The following is a 21148-nucleotide window of genomic DNA, read 5'->3' as shown; positions in this document are numbered from 1 at the left end:
CGCTAATCAATTTTATTAAATGTAATGTAACTAATGTCCAACTGGACTCTCAAATGTCCACTCTACCTAACCGTGAATAATCGAATGCAGTGAGTAAAGCATCTTAGAAACATACAAACGAAAAACTAGCTATTAATACTTAAAAGCAAAAAACCAAAACAAAGCATGTCTTATTAGAAATATAACAAAAGAAAAACAGATAAAGAAGAACACACACAATGTAATGGCATGTCATGTTGTTTATTATTTCTCTAAAGGCGTAAATTACTGTCTTGGTTGGAAAATTTGTTACTCTTGTACTTCGGGCTTTTTGAATTTTATTTATAGCAACGTTATTATTGGTTGTTGGATTATAACATTTTTAAGGAACATGTAAAATATTTGAAATTTAATTAGGGATTTAATTTCAGCGAAGCCGCGGAAAAAGCTTGTAAATTATAAGTTAGGAAAATACCAATATGATTGTAATCCATTCATTGTTTTGTTGATAGTAAATTAATTTATAAGAATCTTTAAGTTTTGCCAAAAGCTAAAAGTATTTCCCCGTTTTGATCCTTGCAAATTGAGAGAGTATAAAATGTTCGGTTACGCTCGTACTTAGCAGTTCCTTTCTTTCTATTATACCTCTAGAGTCTAGACCGGAATACCCCCATAATGTTTCAACTTAATGAAACTTTTTCAGCTTTGTGAAGATTTAAAAAGTTTTTGTACAACAAAAAGACCTACGCAGTTGGTTGTTATTAATACAAGACTACTTAAATAAAACAGATTTATTAATATTATTTAATTATAACATATATTTAAGTATATAAGAAATAAACAGTGCTTAAAAGCAACATTTTTATTTTAATGCGACAGCTTCATATTAGATTTTACATAAACGACAAGAGAATTTTAAGAATAAAGGCGGCACAAATGTTAACCAACATCGTGGTAACACTACGAGAGAACGCGTAAAAATTTAAAATGAATTGAAGAGCGCCCCATAGAGTTGCTGTAATTTGTTAATTAACATTTGTGCTTTCTCTATTTACAAAATTCGCTAACGAGCGATGTACTTCGGCGTCAGCAGCATTCGTAAACAAATTCAAAATAATTTTGAATGAATTTCAATATTTGTTTGATGTTGCTGAGTGCCACACCTATTTGTTTACGCGCAAATTTTAATCCAACCGCATTGTATGCATGTAAATGAAAATCCTAATTTTTCATTTCAAATTGTTTCGTTAAAACATAAATTTTAGAGAGTAAGTAAATCATTTAACAGTAAACAAATTTCAGTTTTGATCACACTTTCTTTGACATGTCGCCACATTTATCGCTGCTAATATCACTTGACTCACATGTACATATTTCTTCTTTTGTTACCTCTTCCATCAAATCATCTTCACCACGTTCTATTACTGTTTCCAGCGGCATTTCTTCTTTGTAACCTGCGTAAGCGGTTGCACGCTGTTTGATGATCTCCTGAATGATGGCGGTGAGTATCTCACGGGAGTCCACGATATGACCAACCTCCTCTGCTACCTCAAGGGTTAACCAAGGTGCGATGGTTTTCATTAGATGTTCCTTCTTTGCTGCGTCCGTTGCTGGTTCAAGGTTGTCCAAAACCTCAGGTAGTAAACCAGCAATATGGCCTTGCAATAATTTTGCAGCAGTTACACTCTTCTGCATTTCTTCATCTAATTCTTTGGCTATTGTATCCTGTTGTAAACGGCGCTCTTTTTCGGCTTGTAACCGTAATTCCTCGGCTTCAAGGCGACGAAGTTCAGCCAATTCAGCTTCTCGTTGGGCAATGAATCTGCAATGATAAGATATTTCATCACATTCATATCTAAAAATGTTATGAGAATAGTTAGCTTTACTCGGCTTGTTTTCGACGAAGTTCAGCAATCTCTTGTTCATGTGCAACCTCCAACATGCTTTGTTCGATACAAGCGTCCACAAGTATATCGATAATTGGTTGAGCCTCAGCATCAAAGTGGAAAAGTTCTCCGTCGGCAATTTCAGTAGCAGCATCAACACCCACTTTGGACGGGATATAAGGTGGTTCAGGTGGTTTTTCGAGGAACAAATCGGTCTGTGTGTCTACGGAGAATTCCGGAGGACGCTGTACCAATTCTTCCAAATATTTTTCAGTTTGAATAACTTCATGCCGCCGACCGTTAACGGGCGGTGGAGTTCCAAGTATATTACGTTGATTTCGGCATACCTTCTGTTTCCTTATGGCATGGCGCCGACGAATCTCAGCCGCTTTATCGAAAGGATCTGAGTTTTCCTTTAAAATATAAATTTTATTATTTTAATAGGGTCTTTTTTTAATTTCTGGTATTCCAAAAATTATAGTACAAAATTAAAATTTTTAATTATTGATTAAAACATTTTGACAACATATTGTAAAACAATTCATCACGGACTATGTGAATTTATTCTTTTTTTTAATTTCTGAGTCTGATTACATTAAAAGTGCCACGTCCGTTGCAAAAATTCAGAACTTTCCATTTTATTTTATGTATATACTATATCATTCTAACGAAATTTTACCTTTCTAGTTTTTTATTTATAACGATATAAACTGCAAACGTTGTTTTGTCATATATGTTGATTTTAGGAAATGTTTTTAAAAACATTATGTGTGGAGACGTAATTATAACCGAAAGAGGAATGAAGAGTTGTAGACAATTAAAGTTCATATACTTTATTTAAGTTAGTAAATTATTCTTTAATAAAGTAACAATTATATATTAAATTACAAATATTGTTAGCAATCTGAACATCAAAATAGTTCATATTAGGTCAAGTAAAAAGTTCGTTCGATTTTTATGCGCCGTTTTGTTCGTAAACTTGTTGCCAACGAAATGCCATCTTCATTATACCCCTCTTGTAGAAGGCTGCGTTCCTATTGGCAAAAAACTCGGAGAGCCAATTTTCACAGGCCTCTCTTGAGGCCAACTTCTCACCATCAAGCGCGTTCGCCATGGACAGGAAAAGATGGTAATCACTTGGTGCTAGGTCCGGATTATAAGGCGGTCCAGTTGTTGGCAGTAAAGGGCCGAATTGAGCTTTTGGCCATAGGGGAGCAGCTCGTAGATGATGATTCCTTGCCAATCCCACCAAACACACAGCAAAACCTTCCTGGCCGTCATTCCGGTCTTGGCCACCGTCTGGGCCACTTCCCCGAGCTTTGACCACGACCGTTTGCGCTCGATGTTGTCATAAGTGACCCATTTTTCATCGCCAGTCACAATCCGCTTCAGAAACGGGTCGATTTTGTGACGGTCTTTTTACACTATTTCCATGATTTTATTGCAATTTTCGACGACAGGCCTCCCGACGCGTGGTGCATCTTTGACCTCAAAATTACCGGAACGGAACCTAGCAAACCACTTTTGTGCTACACGTTCGTTTAGAGTATCGGGCCCATAAACTAAATTAATTTTTTCAGCCGCTTTTTGGCCTTGATCGAAGAAAAATTGTAAAATATAGCGAATTTTCTCTTTGCTGGTGTCCATCTTTGACGAGCGCTCACAACGTACTGAGTCAATCAATCGAAAAACTATCAAAGACAAACTTTTAGCGGTTCAATAATAAAGAATATAAAAAAAACCAAACAAAGTTGTCCGTGGGAAAAGTATGATATATTCAAATCTAAGCCACAAAAATACAACGTTTGGCTTAGATTACAACATGACTTATTGATCGGTATTGCGAATGGTAATGTAAGTGGAAAATGAATCCAATTGGCACATCTGTAAGAATCATCAAGATTGCTGGCAGCAATATATTTTCGCCTCAGAACTTGCCATTCAAACTGGTGGCTCCGATAACAATTTTTCATTCATTTTTAAATCACTAATCTTGTGCCATTGCAAAGCCGGGGTGGGTTCATCTTACGAAGCAAAATAATCGGAAAGCCATTATTTACTTGTAAATGCTGCTCCCGTATGCTTGGTACATCCAATGAATTAAAAAGTGAATTCGATAATTCACAGGTTCGTTGGCATCGCAAACAGAATAGATAATTGATGATGACACCAAGTTCGTCGCAACAAATGTTAAAAAACTGTGTAAAATCACTCTTTCTGTCAGCCACTCAAGATTATTTATATTTTGTGTTCATCGGGAAATATATTGTCGATGAGAGTATTTTGTGAATTGATGATTTTGAAATCCGTCGGTAATTTTATGCATCCAGTATTTTCATGTATAGCAACTTTTCTATTGCCAATATCTAACAGTTGATTTGAGAAAGTTTTTACAGATGGATCTAAAATCATAAGAATTATATCACTGTCAAATTCGCAGGGACATTGCGTCACTGAATGTTATCGTTCATCGTTGCACCTTGTACGATTATTCCACAATAATTGTGCACGGATCGGGAAGCATGTCGTCAGTACTAAATAGTAGACAAATTTGTGTGCCTGTGTAATTTAATGCAGCTGCAACAAGTATCTTCTAGCAACTACAGTGCAAGGCATGCATCTTTATACTTTGGATACTGTTGTCAAATTCTTTCACAGGTGTATGAAATGAATGCTTTTTTGTGAAAATTAAATACTAATTTTGAATAGGTAAGTCAAAAATTTGGTCAAAATATTGACCGTTGATTTTTACACATTTTGTCCACCTTTCTGGCAATTTGTGGATACCATGCCAATGGAAATGTTTGTCTTTTGAAGCAAACCAATCAGATACTCAATTTTCGACTTCTGCGTAAGAACCGAAGTGCTGCTCAGCGTGCATCATCACCATCGATGAAAACAAATAGTAAAGGAAGGTGCGAAGTCTGGTGAATACGGCGGGTGGAGTAGCAGCTCCCAGCCAAGTACTTTGATTATATCCTGAACCGATTTTGCTTTGTGTGCAGGTGCATTGTAGTGTAACAAAATTACTTTGCCGTGTCTTCTGACCCATTCTGGTGGTTTTTCGATCAATGCATGGTTCAAATTGATTATTTGTTGTGTATAGCGATTAGTATTAAGAGTTTCACCAGTTTTTAGAAGCACATGACATGATCCCACCAAACACAGAGCATTACCTTCTTACCGAATCGATATGTTTTTGCAGTCGATGTTGATGGGTGTCCAGGATTAACCCATGATTTTCTCCATTTAAGATTCTAAAATAAAGCCAATTTTCATCGCCAGTGACAATTCGATGCAAAACTGATTTTCTGTTGTGTATTTGAAGCAAACTTTCAAAAGTGTTTTTGTCTTTCATTTAATTCATGTGGCACCCATTTTCAATACTTTACTTTTCAACACAATAAAAGAATATGATTTTGTTTGTTCAATGATTGTAAGGTTATTGAATATTTGGAAAGATGTCATGCCAACCAAACAGAAAAAAAATAAAGGCTCGTTCACAACAAATGTTCCCTACCAATGTATCTTATTAACCAACAACAGTCGCAGATAAAAGCACTCAGTCTGCTTTGAATTGACTGTATATACACGGCCCAATTATTATAGCCCAATTATTATAGCACGACGTTCGTTAAAAATGCGCGTTGGCCGTTTTCGAGATGCAGAACTAAATGGATAACTGCTGTATCCTGTTTATGAATTTGCAAACCGATTCATTGGAGCTGATAAACCGGCCAATTTGGAAATTCATTATTTCATCATTTACATTTATTGGAGGAGCTTTAACAATAGTATTTTCAATTCTAAATTCACTTATTCACATACTTGTAAATATATTTGATGCTCTTCATCGAACTCCAGAACTCAACATTAATGTCTATTGATATTTTTACCACTAAGAAATAATGTTAAATTCACTATATAAATAAAATTAACTTGAGAGTTGCACTGAACAATTAAAATGAGAGCGGGGAAAAAAGCCGGTATCGTTTGGTTTGATCCATACTCCGTAATGTTTGCTGGTTCAGTGTTCAACGGGAGACACCTGATAGAACTATACATGAAAATAGGGGGTTGATCGTATAAGAATGAAAATTTAGAGCTCAATGTAATTCGCAAAGCTGAATCATGTAAAATTATAATAAAATTTTGTCCAAAAAATAAAAAAATTATAATATTTGGGCTGGACCACACTAAACATTTAGGGATATGAAAAATAAATGTTGGCCGATTCTCAGACCTGCCCGATCTGTAAACTGTTGATAAATTAATTTTAACTATGCCGTGTACATTGCGACAGTAAGCTCATTTCTAACAGAAGTCTATCAAGACGAAAAGTTAAAATTAGTTAGTTATCTTCTTGTTTTTATCCATATATCTATTGTATAATATGTGCATTTAAAATTTTTGTGATCGTGATGTGTGTACGGTGATCGTGAAAATTTTAATTTTATTGATATACATGTATAGTATTTTCCCTTAATATGAATTAAATGATGATATCATTTAATTTGACAGAAAAATTGGTGTGACCCCGACGCTTACTTTTAATGTGAACTAAATCAGACCACAACCACACCAAACATTACACCTTTTTAAGTTGCCTACAGTCCAAATAGTGTAAATGTGTGGCAACTGTCAACTGTCATTCAAAAATTTAAATTCGAAATCGGATTATATGTTTTCAGGCCCCAAATCGGAATATGAGGGTCTCCGTGCCCAAGGATATCCTGAGATCGAAAATAATGGTAAATTTGCGAGACAAACGACCATTTTTTGAGTTATGTTAATAAATTTAAGTAAGCATCATTTTTTAATAATGTAAACAGGTGTTAAAAATTGGTTCAGTATTAATGCAGTATCCTCCGCATAAATGACCCCCTTTAATCTGACATTGTGTTAAGCAGCAGCATGATCTTTAAACATATAAGTGAACTGTCTTGTTTTTGTTCCTTACATATTTTCCGTTTAAAGTTAAAAATATTATTTAAATATCATTACTAAAAACCAAATAAATACTTAGTGCACATATGAATTTTTTTTAATTGTTTAGGTTGTCCAATTAAGCGGGATTCCTGTAGTTGAACGAATAGGTTAATTATCGGTCTATGTATGATGCATGAAATACAATGAAGGCGGCAGACGATAGGCAGTTATAGTTCAGAAGTTTTTTGAGAAAACTTTAAAACTTATTGATCCAAAAATTTATACACATATTAGGTATCTTTGAGCTATATTTTATAATTTAGTACTAGTAAAAATATTTATTTGGAAAAGAGCTACAGTTGATCTCCGTTTTGCGGTGACCACTATATCTCTGAACTGGATAATCTGAAATTAAAAACCCAAGCAGATTTCGGTGAAGTTTCGTAATGTTAAATCTAGTAATTATTCGAAGGAATAAGCAAATTAAAAATTTTTGACAAAATGGCGGTTTCTAAAAAAAAAATCGATTTTTGACCGAAATTTCGGCCTTAAATTGTTTATAAAAACAAAAATATTTATCGGAGAGAAAAAATCTTCGATTAGTTACTAAAAAATATATTTAAGAAGCTCGTGTTAAATTTTAAGACTAATCGGCTAAGCCGTTTTTGAGTAATGTTGTTCACCGACTTTGAAAACACCGTTCTGAAAAAAACGCATTTAAAGTTTGAAATGCACTTTACATAAGATAAAATTTTTTATAAGATATAATATATAAGACCCTCCGCCAATTCGGCAGCTTCTAATAACTCGAGCTGATGTTATCTGCCAGCCATTCTTCCATCTCGGGTGCTCTTACGCGCTCTGCGATCGGAAATGTTTACGCGTTGCTCAACTTCTTATTCGGCATATGAATGCGCATTAGGCCCAAGTGTAATTCCTATTGCCTTCATAAAATACAATAGTGATGCCATTCCTTCATTATATATGGCGGCAGCTATGGATGCAGCGATTTAAACAGTTTTCGAACCGGACGGAACAATTTTTTGAGTTAATCATGTTCGAAAGTGGATAATGGATTGGCAGCTGCAGCCACTGCCAGCTGCACCATGAGTCTGGTCCGTCCGGGCACTTGTCGTGCTGAGGTATTTCGTCAATTGAACAATAATGGTAATATGTGGCCCAGATAGCATTATATATTTTTTTAATGGAATCACAATTTCTCCTTGTTGCTAAGCCAAAATAAACTGTCAAATTATCGATCATTTGCCAGCCTTTTCCACCGAGAATTTTTTTTTGTATTTATTTCCTTTTTTGTTTTCAACTGCTTCAACATTTTTTTTTACACAAACCCGGAGTCGCGTGCACATTCGTTTCTGTACGTGTCCAATACATTCTTTTTTCAGAACTTGTTGATCACCTTAAGGTGCTGCCTTTAAAATTCCCAAGGACGTCAGTCACTGTTTCCGATGTAATTTTTGTATTGTACATGACTCCAAGTTTTTCCAATGAACATTGGAACATTTCGACGAGTTTCTTCTTCCAAGTTTCACGCAGTTTGCAGTAGGTAGTTTTTAAAACAATATCTATGATTTTACCAGAATAGTATCCGATCAATGATGTCACACCGTACAAGGAAGTATACCCTCGCTTTTTCCAAGTGCCATCGTCAGATACAGTTAATTCTGTCGAATGTTCATCACGTTGATGTTCGCAAGTCAAATTTTCTGTTGAAAAAGTTTTTCGGTGGCTGTTTTTACACTGGAGTGAATATTATTTATTATCAAATCGTAAGTGGGTTGTGATATAAAAGCTCGCATGTCCATTAATCCACAAAATTATGCTGCACCTTTTAACCTAATCCAAAGGCTCTCATGACAAATAAAAATCGTCGATTTATTTCATAAGAGTGCGCGACAAAAGAACTAGAATTATTTTTTAATTAATGTTACGATCTGCACACAGCAAAACAATTTTAAAACCAAGTCCTCGTTCAGAAGCAGTTTGAAACTTGACATTTCCGTTACAGATCTTACATTTTACATATTAAGAAATTGCTGAAAATACCGTTATAAAATAAAAATGCGATACTCAACAGACGGATATGTGTAACTGAGATTTCCTGTGTTCTTTAAATTTTTTCGCCGTGGCACTAACACTACTTTCATCCGTTTCAGCTGTTTTTGGATTAAAAACATATTTGCGCTTTTTTGTTCTCGACTTACGTATGTTAATAGATTTTCTCATTTCTCTGGAAGACTTCATTTTCACGAAAAATTGCACAAAAAATATAAACGAACTCACAAGTTTACTGCTTGGCTTAGCCTGCTGACTACCACTCTTAAATATATTCTAGTTTAGGGTTCGAAAAATAAAAACTTACATTACAGGTATAAAAACAAAACAGTCACACTGTTGATTTACACATCTAAATGCATTAGAAGGGAGTATTTACAATAGGCAGGTGCATAAGGGGGACAGCGTTCAGGAAGTCGCTGCCGCTCCGACCTTGTACTTCCAAGCACTCTGAAACGCATTTCAAATTTGCGTGTAACTTCGAAAATATTCACTGGAACGATATGAAATTTTCTGTGTGTATTCTTAAATATACAGAAGTAAGTAAAATAAGAAGAAAAAAGTAGATTTTTTTAAAAATTCGAATTGTATGTAACCCCTTATGGGCAGTTATTTAGACAGCAGCACGACTTCACAGGCGTTAAAACAATTCTGAGATGGGATTTGACAGTTTTAAATTAGTCCAAAATGTAGTTGAAAGTGCCAAAATTAATCAAATTCGAATAAATATTCTAAACATAAACGTATTTTTAATATGTATATTAATTTGATTTTATAATACATGTTTTGTACTACTGCTTATGTGTACATAAATCAACAAATAAGTCACCAAGCCTTAATAATTAGCTACATACTACGTGTCCGTGGTGCAAAAACGCCGCGCATCAATTAAATCAACGGTTAATTACTCAAACTGTTAAAGTTTCTATGAGTTTCCTAAGGCTCAATTGATATTTCTTACCGAAACTCTTGTGTACGTGTAATAGTTCATCCCTTTCTTATGCAAGGTCTTATGAGTTGTACGGTGTGAGTGTTTAGTTCTAGTGCTAATTCTTTCAATGTATTGGAGTTTCGGTAGCTGTGACTTGCTGGGTATTGTGCATGTGCTGTTAAACTGTATATTATATAAGTATATATTATACTTAAAATATGTATGCTTTAAGTCGCAATTAATAATTTTACTGTGAAGAGATTTGAGATATATTTATGTAGGTATATACCATACATAATTTTGTTTTTCATCAATTAATGCTAAAACGTAGTCGATTGTGCGTAAAGTACCGACAGTTGTAAGGGCGAAAAAATGCACAATTGTGCGTGCTTCTCCATTACTGAAACAATTTCTTATTTTTCAAAGCTCTAAAAAGTCTAAAGTTATTTTACCAACAGAGTGGTAAAACAGCTCTGTAATAACTTTTGTAATAACAATTGATAATTTGAAAAAAATAAATTGACCTATATACGGTAACAATGAAATTTTGTACATCAGCTGTTTGATATGTCGCTGCTGTCTTCAAGATGTTCTAGAAGCTTTATTCAAGTCGACATTTGAAGACAGGAAAATTTCGCTGTCGTGCAGTCGTGTCGTCAAGGCTAAGGTGCAGTCGTCTTTGTGTTCAAAGTATGAATTGTCTTAAAAAACTTGTGAGGAAATTTTTTTTTCGAGGATATTTTAGTTTAATGTGAGAAATTGTAGCGCAATGATCGAAATTTAAGTATGAAATCGCTTTAGACCAATAGAGCCAGTATACTGCTTTTGACCTTTTACCGAATATAACGGTCAATATGTAAGATATTTTAAAAACATTAACGATCATATAATTTAGTTGTAATATGATTTTGTGGTAAAATTTGATGAAGTTTTTTGTGCATGCGTTCCTTTGGCATCCAAATACCTAAATAAAGTTTAGGCACTATTCGATTTCAACTATATGAATCGATAGTAAACATTATTTAATCGGTATTCTCGCAGTGTTCAAAATATATGTACATATGTATATAAATATGGTCTAGATAGTTATTGGCTTTTGTAGGAAAATGGGAAATACAAGTATGTATTAAATAATAATCACATTTTATTCTCTCGCAATCTTGAAAGATCAAAGCCGGGGGCCTTTTTTCACGTGTTGCCATTAATGTGTGTCTGGCAGCTGTTTGTTTACGACGCGATTTTGTGTCCAATCAAATCACGGCTACAGAATCGTTGAAAATGTTGCAGTAGTGTTTTGGGGAATTTCCATTATCAGGAACACAAGTATTTAAATGACGCAAAGCATTCAGTGAAAGTCATTAAGTCATTGAGAATTTGCCTTATGCGAGTTGTCCATTCACCTCTTATAATAACGATAACATCGAAAAAGTTAAAGAAACCAAAAGACCTTAATCTTTGGCAAAAACGACGTCGAGTAGAGGTCGTAAAAGAGATTCTGTCATGTTCTGTCTGTTATCTGTCATGTATTGTGTATATGTCATTTAAAGTTGATTTTAATATAATTTTCGCTGACGAGAAGTAAAATATACTTAAAAAACTGTAACAAGTTAATAATGCAAATTTGATTGTAATCCATTTACAATTTTGTCGAATAATGAACGCTGAATTTATTTATTTATTTATCCCAGGATACAAAGTACATATTACATACAAAGTATGCACCTATAGAGGTGTTACAAAACACCTGTACATAGGCCTGGTAATATTAGTTTATTATAATTAAGTACTAATTTATTAATAACAAATGTCATTTATAATTGAAAAACAAAAGAAAACATAGTATTTTTAAATATCAGTGTCTACAATCCACTCAGTTACTTTCTTTTTGCTTGCTTTATTTTCAATATTTAACAACTTTAGACTCAGCGGTAACATATTGTAGTATTTAATTGCTATATATTTCGAGTCTTTGTAAGATATATTTTTATTAATCTTTGGTAACTGTAACGGTTTAGCTCTAGCCTTACCTTTATATTCGTTAAATACCTCTCTACAATCAGAATAATGATAACATAGTGACTCAGAAATAAACTTCTTTTTAATACCCAGTACGGGTGTTCTCTCGTTTTTATCACATAAATGATTAATTAATTTATCTTGTATTTTTATTAACAATTTTGTAACATTTGAATTCTTTTGCAACATTTTTATACTCTCGCAACATGTTGCCAATAGTATAATAGTTTTGTTCACCTAACGGTTGTTTGTATCACCTAGAACTAATCGAGATAGATATGGAGTTATGCATATATAAATGAATAGGATGACGAAGCGAGTTCAAATCCAGATATCTGTCTGTCCGTGCAAATCGGGCCTTTGCCACGCCCACAAAACTTAAGATAAAAAACTGTAATTTGGTACAGGGAATCGCAGTAGTGAAGGCGCTTGTGGGCTGAACATATTTGTAAAGTGGGCGTGGTCCCACTCTCTAAACGGTTAAATCTATATATTTGTATCTTCCAAACCCCTGAATCTAACTCCATCAAACTTGCTAAGATGAAGTCTTTTTAGCATTTCTTGATATTGACACCGCCCATTTTTAGATGAAATCCTATACCTCGGGAACAACTTGACTGATTTTGATATGTGAGCTTATCAACATGAGCGAAATCGGTTGACAACCACTACTACTTTCCATACAATAAACTTTTAAATTCCATCAGATTCTTTCACTTCACAGTTACAAATAAAACATCAATGATTAGAATAAAACTTTGCACAAATAGTGTCCTCAAAGTATTTAATCTTACGCCCAAAAATTGTCGAATTTGGTCTATAACTTTTCAAGGGCCCAGACACCAAATACACAAATGCATAAGGTTAATTTTTTTACCAAACATATCGGTCAGTCTGTGAGTTCTAATATTGATATTCGGGAAGAATATTTTTTGGATAACAGCATGCCCTTGTGCTAAAAATACCATATACCTAATATAAATATTTTAAAATTTCTGGTAAACTTTATAGCGCATCTATGGGTCAATATGTAAGATATCTTAATAAAATTCCGAAAGAATCTCTTTCTAATAATAGTGTATGTTCTGGCCTGTGATTATAAATAATGGATGCAATACTTCCGACTGTTAATTAAAATAAATACGAAAATCTCGTATATCACTTTACCTTGCGAGAATATAAAATGTTCGGTTACACCCAACCTAGACCTTCCATACTTGTTTAAAATAAAGTTTTGACAACATCTGAAGGTATTTCCCTCTTTGCACTTGAAATGTTTGGTTACACTCGAGCTTAGACTCTGCTCATGCACTGCTCAGATACTTCTTATATATATATTTTGTTCATTGCATAAGATCAACGGTCTAAATTCTTGAACACACGTTTTGTTTTTGCTCTTACAAAGAGAACATAGTACATACATAGTTCTTCACACAAAAATGAAAACAATCCGTAAATCTTGAGTGATATAAATATTAAATTTGCAAAATGGTATTTATTTGGTATTCTTACCAAGAGTTGCTGCGTACCAAATACGGATCCACGTATTACTCGACGGTCATACATTACATTGCGGTAAGTTTGTGGAGGAATATCTCTGCAACGAAATGAAATGAGTTATCTACTTGTATTATGTTAACATTTAAAATTTCATCAAAATAGGCACAATGATATAATATGAATCGATCTCGTCCCTTTTTTTAAGTCAAACCTCTAGATGTTAATATGAAGCAAAGCAAAGTGTAGAGAGAAAAAAAAAACATTCTTAAACCTAACACTTTCTCTGACCTCTGTTTTAATGTACATCTCTACTATTTAGTATAATCTAATAATACATCTAATACACACGATAACTTAAATTTAACATACTGGAAAATCACATTTGATCATAAACTTTCATCGCGGAAGAGACTTTTTTTATATTTTTCTTTAAGATAAGTCTTGGTAGCATACGATCTTAAATTCTTCAATAACTTCACCTTTGTAATCTGTATTTACTTAAAATTTAAAAAAACTGTTTTTTGGTTGACAGTTTTGATGTAAGACACATACTAGTAGACGAAAGAAAGAAAGTATCGGAAGAATTGCTGCTTAATTGTTTTCTATACCAGAACCCTTGTTAATCTTCGTGCATTGAAATGTACCAAATTAATTGCGACGCAGTGCTAGTAGACGAAAGAATGAAAGTATCGGAAGAATTGCTGCTTAATTGTTTTCTATACCAGAACCCTTGTTAATCTTCGTGCATTGAAATGTAACAAATTAATTGCGACGCAGTGCTTTCATGGATGCTAAGATATGTTTTATACAATTTCTATTTTATTATATTTATTCAACAATTTCGTTGTTAAAATTTGGAATTCGAAGACTCGAAATCTCCACCATCACGGGCTACAACTAACCCTACTGAATAGGAAATATTGTAATATAATATTAAATTCCATCGGAGGGCAGTTAACTAGAATAAATTAGGATATCGAAATAAAACTTTGGACAATTTTTGCCTTTTAAATTGACACTTTTTATAGAAAAACATTTCAAATATATATCTATAACTATTCAAGCCCACGGATACCGAACTTGTAGCCCGTCTATGGCTGATTTTATTCCCAAAAATATCGACTAAACTGATAGAATAACGAATATTGAATTCGTATATAATATTTTTATACTATTGAATGTTATTATATCAAAATGATCAGAATGAAGGGTTGATTTTTCTGTTGTTTGTCTGTCCCTTGGTCCTTACAATTGATCTTGATAAAGCTTGGTACATATATTCCTTGGAACTCTATTGGGTAGTATTCCAGATGAGCTAATTCGGGCTATTTCTAAACTGAAATACCGTTAACTGAAATGTTGTAAAGTGTTATAACTAAGCCATTAGTTAAGCTACATAAGTGGTACACAGACCTCAATTTCACTATATTGAGAACGTTTCGTTACTACACATCCCCTGCGATCGGCAAACGCTGGTCAGCAACCAGAACCAGCGAGTGGAGCGTAAAAGGTCCACTAAACTCTTTGCTCTTAGTATAGTTCACCTCGCCGCAATTTTATATGTTTTGACTACGCCCAAGGGGCTCACACGCGGTTTGGCTACATATGTATGTATCTTGTCGGATGCATCTGACCCAAGCCGTATGGATGAGGAGGCGGTGGAATCATCTAGGCACTTCCACTTTTCTTGTCCACCTTTTGTCAGACTACGGTTGAAATACATATCCCGGTAAACGCACCTTTGGTAAAGAAACTGGGATTGATATTAGAAGCCTTAACAAAATTACGCTGGGCTCTGGTCTGGTGACCCATATTTAGGAGTTTTGGGTACCATAAAAAACCAACGCTCACATATTATATATTCTAATATATGGTAATAGTTTCATCCTGTTTTGTATTTGTCGATGTTTCCAACATATATATACAAGTATTTTTAAATACTTAGTTTAACTGGAAGCAAAATATTATTTATCTGAGCAATTCATCTTTTATTTTCACCCACATAAGCACAAAAAAAATTACTAAATTAAAAAGCAAACATGTACGAGTACTTGTATAATAGCGAAGTACGCGTGGAATTCTGCGATGAATCTCGTATCGACTCTGCGGTACGTAAAATTGATCAGCGCTGATCAAAATCAGCTTTACGCTCGGCTCGGCTTTCACTCTGCAGGTACCCTTAGTGATCTGTGAGATATCCCAAGAAAGCGTGTACTTTCTTACTCACGTAAATAAAATGGTCAATACTCTTCCTACTTTTCCTGTGGCGAAAATAAATTAAATTGATCCACGAATTATCTCAGCACATTTAAGAAATTTTTTAAATTTTCTTATTCAAACGTTTTAACGTTTATATCCAATGTGTGAGTAATCTCAATAAAATCGCGTGTAAACATGTTGTCAAATATATTTAGCTTAATGTCAAAAGTAAATGCTTTTGCTGGTTATACTTATATAGTTTGTTATTTGATCTCTAGTTCTTTTAAATATAAAATACTAGTAAAAATATTCTTGTTTCCAAAGCAATAATAGCTGTAAATAGAATTAAAATTTTGATAACGCGGGTGCAGATTTCGTAATACAGAGTAATAGACCTTTTTTTTGGATGGGATTTAATTTTTTTTTAAATTAATGCTTGGGTACCGAAAAGAGGGTTTGTATAGTGCAGCGGTATCATGCTTTGCCGTCCGTCATTTTCGTCCAAAGGGAATTCAGACGGGATTTTGGCAGCCAATCCCCCGAGTAGATGGACCATTATGAAGTTGGTAAATATCGCAAGAAGACCATACCATCGAGATTCGCATGTTCGTGTTCAAGAAAAATCCAAGAGTTTAGAGTTTATTGGCGCAACTTGGAGTTAGCAGGCGGTCATTACAACGGAATATTCATGATGACTTAAACCTGTTTTCGGACAAAGTTCAAATACCAAGCCGGTTAAATCCTCTAGATTTGCCTATTCGCCTGGAATTTTGCCAAAAAATTATTGAAATGGCCGAAGAAGACAACAACTTGATAAATTGCCTGTTTATAACAAGCAAAATTGCCGTATATGGGGTGAATCAAATCCAGAAATAATCTACGAGACGGAACTTCACCGAGCCATTGTGTGGTGCGTAGTTTCATCAAAGTGTATTGGTCGGCCCATACTTCTTTGAGGAAAACGATGTAACAGTAACTGTCAATGGGCACCGTTATTTTAAGATGAATGAGCAAGCAATGGCACACATGCCAAACCGGTTATGGCGGAGCTCCGACGAAAATTTGAAAACAAATTAATATCAAAAACTTCACTTTCCGCTGGCCCCAAGGTCACCTGACCTTTTTGACTGCACCAATATTTTATTTATGGGGTGATGTCAAGCAAGAGGTGTACAAAACAAAACCCAGAAATCTGACTGAATTGAAGCAGTCCATTAAGACGATAGTTGAGGCAATCCCGACTTCAACCCCTCAAGCCGCAATGAATAATTTTCTAATTAAGTGTCGCATATGCGTGGCTGAGCATGGAGGTCATGAAAATTAAGAAAATTACTAGTTAACTATAAGTATCATATCTAACTGCTCAGAAAACTACTAGATTTAATAGGTTTGACTCATATTGGGATTTACTTGAAAGTTATTTTGTTTGCCATCAATATTATATAAAGTTTAGCTTAAATATATTATTTTATTACAAGAATACCTATATGGATGTAACTTATAATTGTATCTTACTTTGTGATTTTAGTTTGAGTTCATGTTTGAACTATTTTTTAAGTAAATTTTAAAATAGTATTAAACTGGTATATTTTCGATTAAACCTTGTGGTTCATACTAGTTGCAAAGTAGTTTATAACAAGTGTCATTGAGCTTATTACCTTTTTGCACGACGCTGTTCAATTTGTTCTCGAAATTGTTGTTTGGTGAGGCTTACACCACCCGTCAAAGAATATCGGGATGGAGGGGATGGTTGACCACGCCGTAAGCCATTTGTTGTCGTGGCAATAACATTCGTAGATCGGTTTAGAGTGGTACTCGAAATAGTATTCGCTTTAGAGTTAGCACTTATACTTTTTAATTGGTTTGGCGACAATACTTTATCGCAAGCGGAGATCTTTGCTGACGCAACGGAGCTATTCTGAATTTTGTCATTATTGCCGTCGAATGCTGCGGCACTGCCACTTGCCAGTACTACTGGATGTGAGGAATATGCATATAGGTGAGGCTTTAGAAACCAAGGTAACGGCGGCTCTTTCGGAGGTGGCAAGAAAATACCGGTGGGTACTGTAGTGATGAAGAGGGGTCGTTTAACAACATTATCATGTTGACTTGCCTAGAAGTGTGATGAACAATCGTAGTGAGCGAAAAGGTGGCAATTGATGGAAGAAGTTTTGGTTACTATTAATATTATATGTATTTGAGTGATATTTTTAAAGCAAAGTTTTTTAAAAATAATATTTACCATAAAAGCGTGATTTGCTTTTAAACGTTTTCATGTAAATATGTAAGTAAATGTGAATAAATAAATACATATATACAAATTAAATTATTGTAAAAACATTACTCCAATAAGTATATTATATAGATAATATTGTATGTAACGTTTAAGAAACAATTTTGTACATATGTAACATTTATAATTAGCATTAGACAATTTTTAAATCACAAATAATAGTGTAATATCCTACATTTGAGGAGTGTCTAGACTTGGTCCATGCCTCTTGACCAGCTGCGTCATGCAAATTATGTAGCTTTCGATTTAGTTTGGCTCTTAACTGCTCAGTACTCTCTATGGTTGGTCTTACCAAAGAAAAATGGGCCATTTTCTTCGATGTGGTGCAGTTTAAATTATCCTTTAGGTGATAATCCCGCTGTTGTGACCATAGAGTACCTTCTCCATTTGTAACATCTTGATAACCAGACAACGCCAACTTCGGATTGTCGAAACGACGTATCGGGCGCACAATTGCGTTAGGCTTATCTTCGCTGTTAACGACGGTAAAGGCAGTAATAGGCTTATAAGGATATATATCTAGTTTTTGAGAATTGTCGATCTCGTTATTGAAAGTGTTGATGTTCGGTCGGTAGGTGCTGGCGAATGAGAAATTTCGAGGACGTGCTGTGGTATTAAAATTGCTCTCTAGATCCGGTCTTATGGAATTTGTTGAGCCTATATCGATTTCATTGAGAATTGGAATTGTTGTGGTGTTGGAATTGTTGTTGGGTCCAGAGTCAAGGTAAGGGCAAGGCTTTTCTGCTATAGAAGAATCTGGAGGAGAGTGCTCAGGACTTGTGGCATTTTGTTGGCCGTCAAATTTCATAATTTTCTGACAGAACTACCCAATTATTTTTTAAACTTTTTAAAATCACTTAGATCGGCACACAAAGTTTTAAACATATTGCACACTTCAAATAGAGCTCATTTTATTTTGTATTTTTATTATTAATAAAAATTTAAACACATACAATTAAAGGTCATAGGTCACTTAGTTGGGCACAGTTAATCGATACACGAGTTTTTGCTTGTGTCAAAGCGAATTCTATTTCACCGACATTGTACGGAACTAAATGAATCAACGCGCTCACCGTATATTAACACGTTATCCGTTGCCGTTGGTATAGCAATTGAAGTCTAATTGCGGGCATACACTACGACTATCGGACACCAAATGGCCAAAACACAAAGGTCTCGCAATAACGAACCGCGGTCACACCGAATGCTCAAGTGTTCGGGAAATGCCGATGGTCAATTGGGTTGTGAAGCATGGCACTAGGTTTAAGTGTGGAGGTAGAGTTAGGAACGGTCAGAAGACTGACTCCCTTAACTTGCTGTGTTGCTCAGAGTTGGTCAACAGTTGGTAGGCATATTTAAATATACTTGAATCCGCATACATATGTACATAAACAGGGTCGAACATAAATAGATTAGTAATTTTTGCTGGGCAATCATCTTATATACTAGAGTTATATATAAAACAATTACTTATCGAGTTTTTACAAATTGCTTTTTTAGAATTTATTATTGTATTGTATTTATTATTAAGATATTCTGTTCGTTACATTTAGATAAGCTTTCCGTACCAACTTGTTTCATGGAACGTGCTTTAAATTCATTTTAACGCTGTTTATTTTTTTGTCATTTCATATATGGGAGATCATATTATTTTAAAAAGTTACAATACTTTCCAATATAATTATATTGGGTTTCGGACATCTTTTATAAGCATAGCGAATAAAATTGCGTGGATAGGCTGTTCTGGAATCTTTTTCTTTCTTATTTTCTATTGAGAAGCAGCAATAATGAATGAAAACAAGTAAGGAAGGGCTAAGTTCGGATGTAACCGAACATTTTATACTCTCGCAAAGTCAAATGGTATACTCGTTTGAGATTTCTTTGTGGATTGACTAATATTTTCGGTAGAAGGTCAACTATAGGCACTGGGGTCCACATATTTAGTACTTAGGGGTTTGAACAGTTTTGGTTCGATTTAGACATTTTTTGGCCGCAAGGTGGCATACTTTAATTGCATTATTCACGCAAAGTTTTACCCCGATATAATCATTGTTACCTGATTTGCATAGTGGAAAGTGAAAGAATCAGATGGAATTGAAAATGGTGTTACATGGGAAGTAAGCGTGGTTGTAGTCCGATTTCGCCCATTTTCGCACTATAACATGAAACTAGAAAAATGAAAAGAACGTCATGCACCGAATTTGGTTGAAATCGGTTAAGCACATCCCAAGATATGGGTTTTCACCTAAAAGTGGGCTGTGCCACGCCCACTGTCTAATTTTGAACGCGGTTTCTATAAAGTCATCTCATACCATCCCAGAGATAAAATTTAATGTCTCTGGCGTGTTTAGTGCTTGATTTATCACGCTTTTAGTAGTTTTTAACAGCACCGTTATATGGGGAGTGGGCGGAGTTGCCACCCGATTTCAACTATTTTCACACCGTCAATAGAAGTGCTAAAAACATTTGCTTCCAGTGAATTTTGTTATAATAGCATTAGCGGTTTAGGAGATATGCACATTAAACCTATTAGAGGCGGGACCACGCCTACTTTTAAAAAAAAAGTTTTAACTGCAGATGCCCCTCCCTAATGTGATCCTGTGTACCAAATAACAGTCTTGTATCTTATTGCGGAGCTTAGTTATGGCAAGTTATTTGTTTTTGATTAATGGCGTTTTGTGGGCGTGGCAGTGGTCCGATTGCGCCCATCTGCAATACCAACCGTCTCACGGTACCAAGAAACATGTCTACCAAGTTTCATAAAGATATCTCAATTTTTACTCAAGTTAGAGCTTGCACGGACGGACAGACGGACGGACGGACGGAAGGACAGACAGTCACCCGGATTTCAACTCGTCTCTTCATCCTGATCATTTATATATATATAACCCTATATCTAACTCGATTAGTTTTAGGTGATACAAACAACCGTTAGGTGAACAAAACTATTATACTCTGTAGCAACAGGTTGCGAGAGTATAAAAATAGACGATAACAATAAATGAGTGGGAAGTGCGTGCAATCGAAATAAATAAAAAAATAAATTGTACGTTGTGTTGTGGGTCAACAGTTCAAGACATTTGCCCTTGAACAAGGAAAAAAATTCTATGTAATAAGTTTCTCTCTAAAACGAAATGAAAACTTACAAAGAAGAAAGCACTAATTACGGGTTGAATAGTGACGAAAAACAGTACATTTTTTATTTGGGTATAAGGTAACGTTATGGACCGATTACATCAATCGTGTTATTCCCTTACATAACATCGATATTTTTAGGCAATCCATTTTAAAGTAAATAAGCTGTTGCCATTCAAAATATCTGTTCTAATGAAAAAATTAAAA

General features: G+C 34.6%; 1 protein-coding gene and 1 pseudogene across 1 annotated transcript; both read right to left on the bottom strand.

Annotated features, from left to right (window-relative positions):
* Positions 1-769: 769 nt before the first annotated feature.
* Rsph3 (Radial spoke head protein 3) lies at positions 770-18934 on the bottom strand. Its single transcript, XM_014232189.3, has 5 exons — positions 17982-18934; positions 17172-17626; positions 13327-13411; positions 1866-2278; positions 770-1801 (listed from the first exon to the last, which is right to left on the bottom strand). The coding sequence occupies exons 1-5, from the start codon at positions 18612-18614 to the stop codon at positions 1288-1290; spliced, it is 2100 nt and encodes a 699-aa protein (XP_014087664.2). The 5' UTR covers positions 18615-18934; the 3' UTR covers positions 770-1287.
* On the bottom strand, positions 7550-8057 carry LOC138857686 (uncharacterized; annotated as a pseudogene).
* Positions 18935-21148: the final 2214 nt, after the last annotated feature.

This window comes from Bactrocera oleae, chromosome 6, assembly GCF_042242935.1.
Source record: "Bactrocera oleae isolate idBacOlea1 chromosome 6, idBacOlea1, whole genome shotgun sequence".
Taxonomy (NCBI): domain Eukaryota; kingdom Metazoa; phylum Arthropoda; class Insecta; order Diptera; family Tephritidae; genus Bactrocera; species Bactrocera oleae.
The sequence above is the reverse complement of the archived record's forward strand: the minus strand, read 5'-3'. Positions and strand labels throughout refer to the sequence as shown.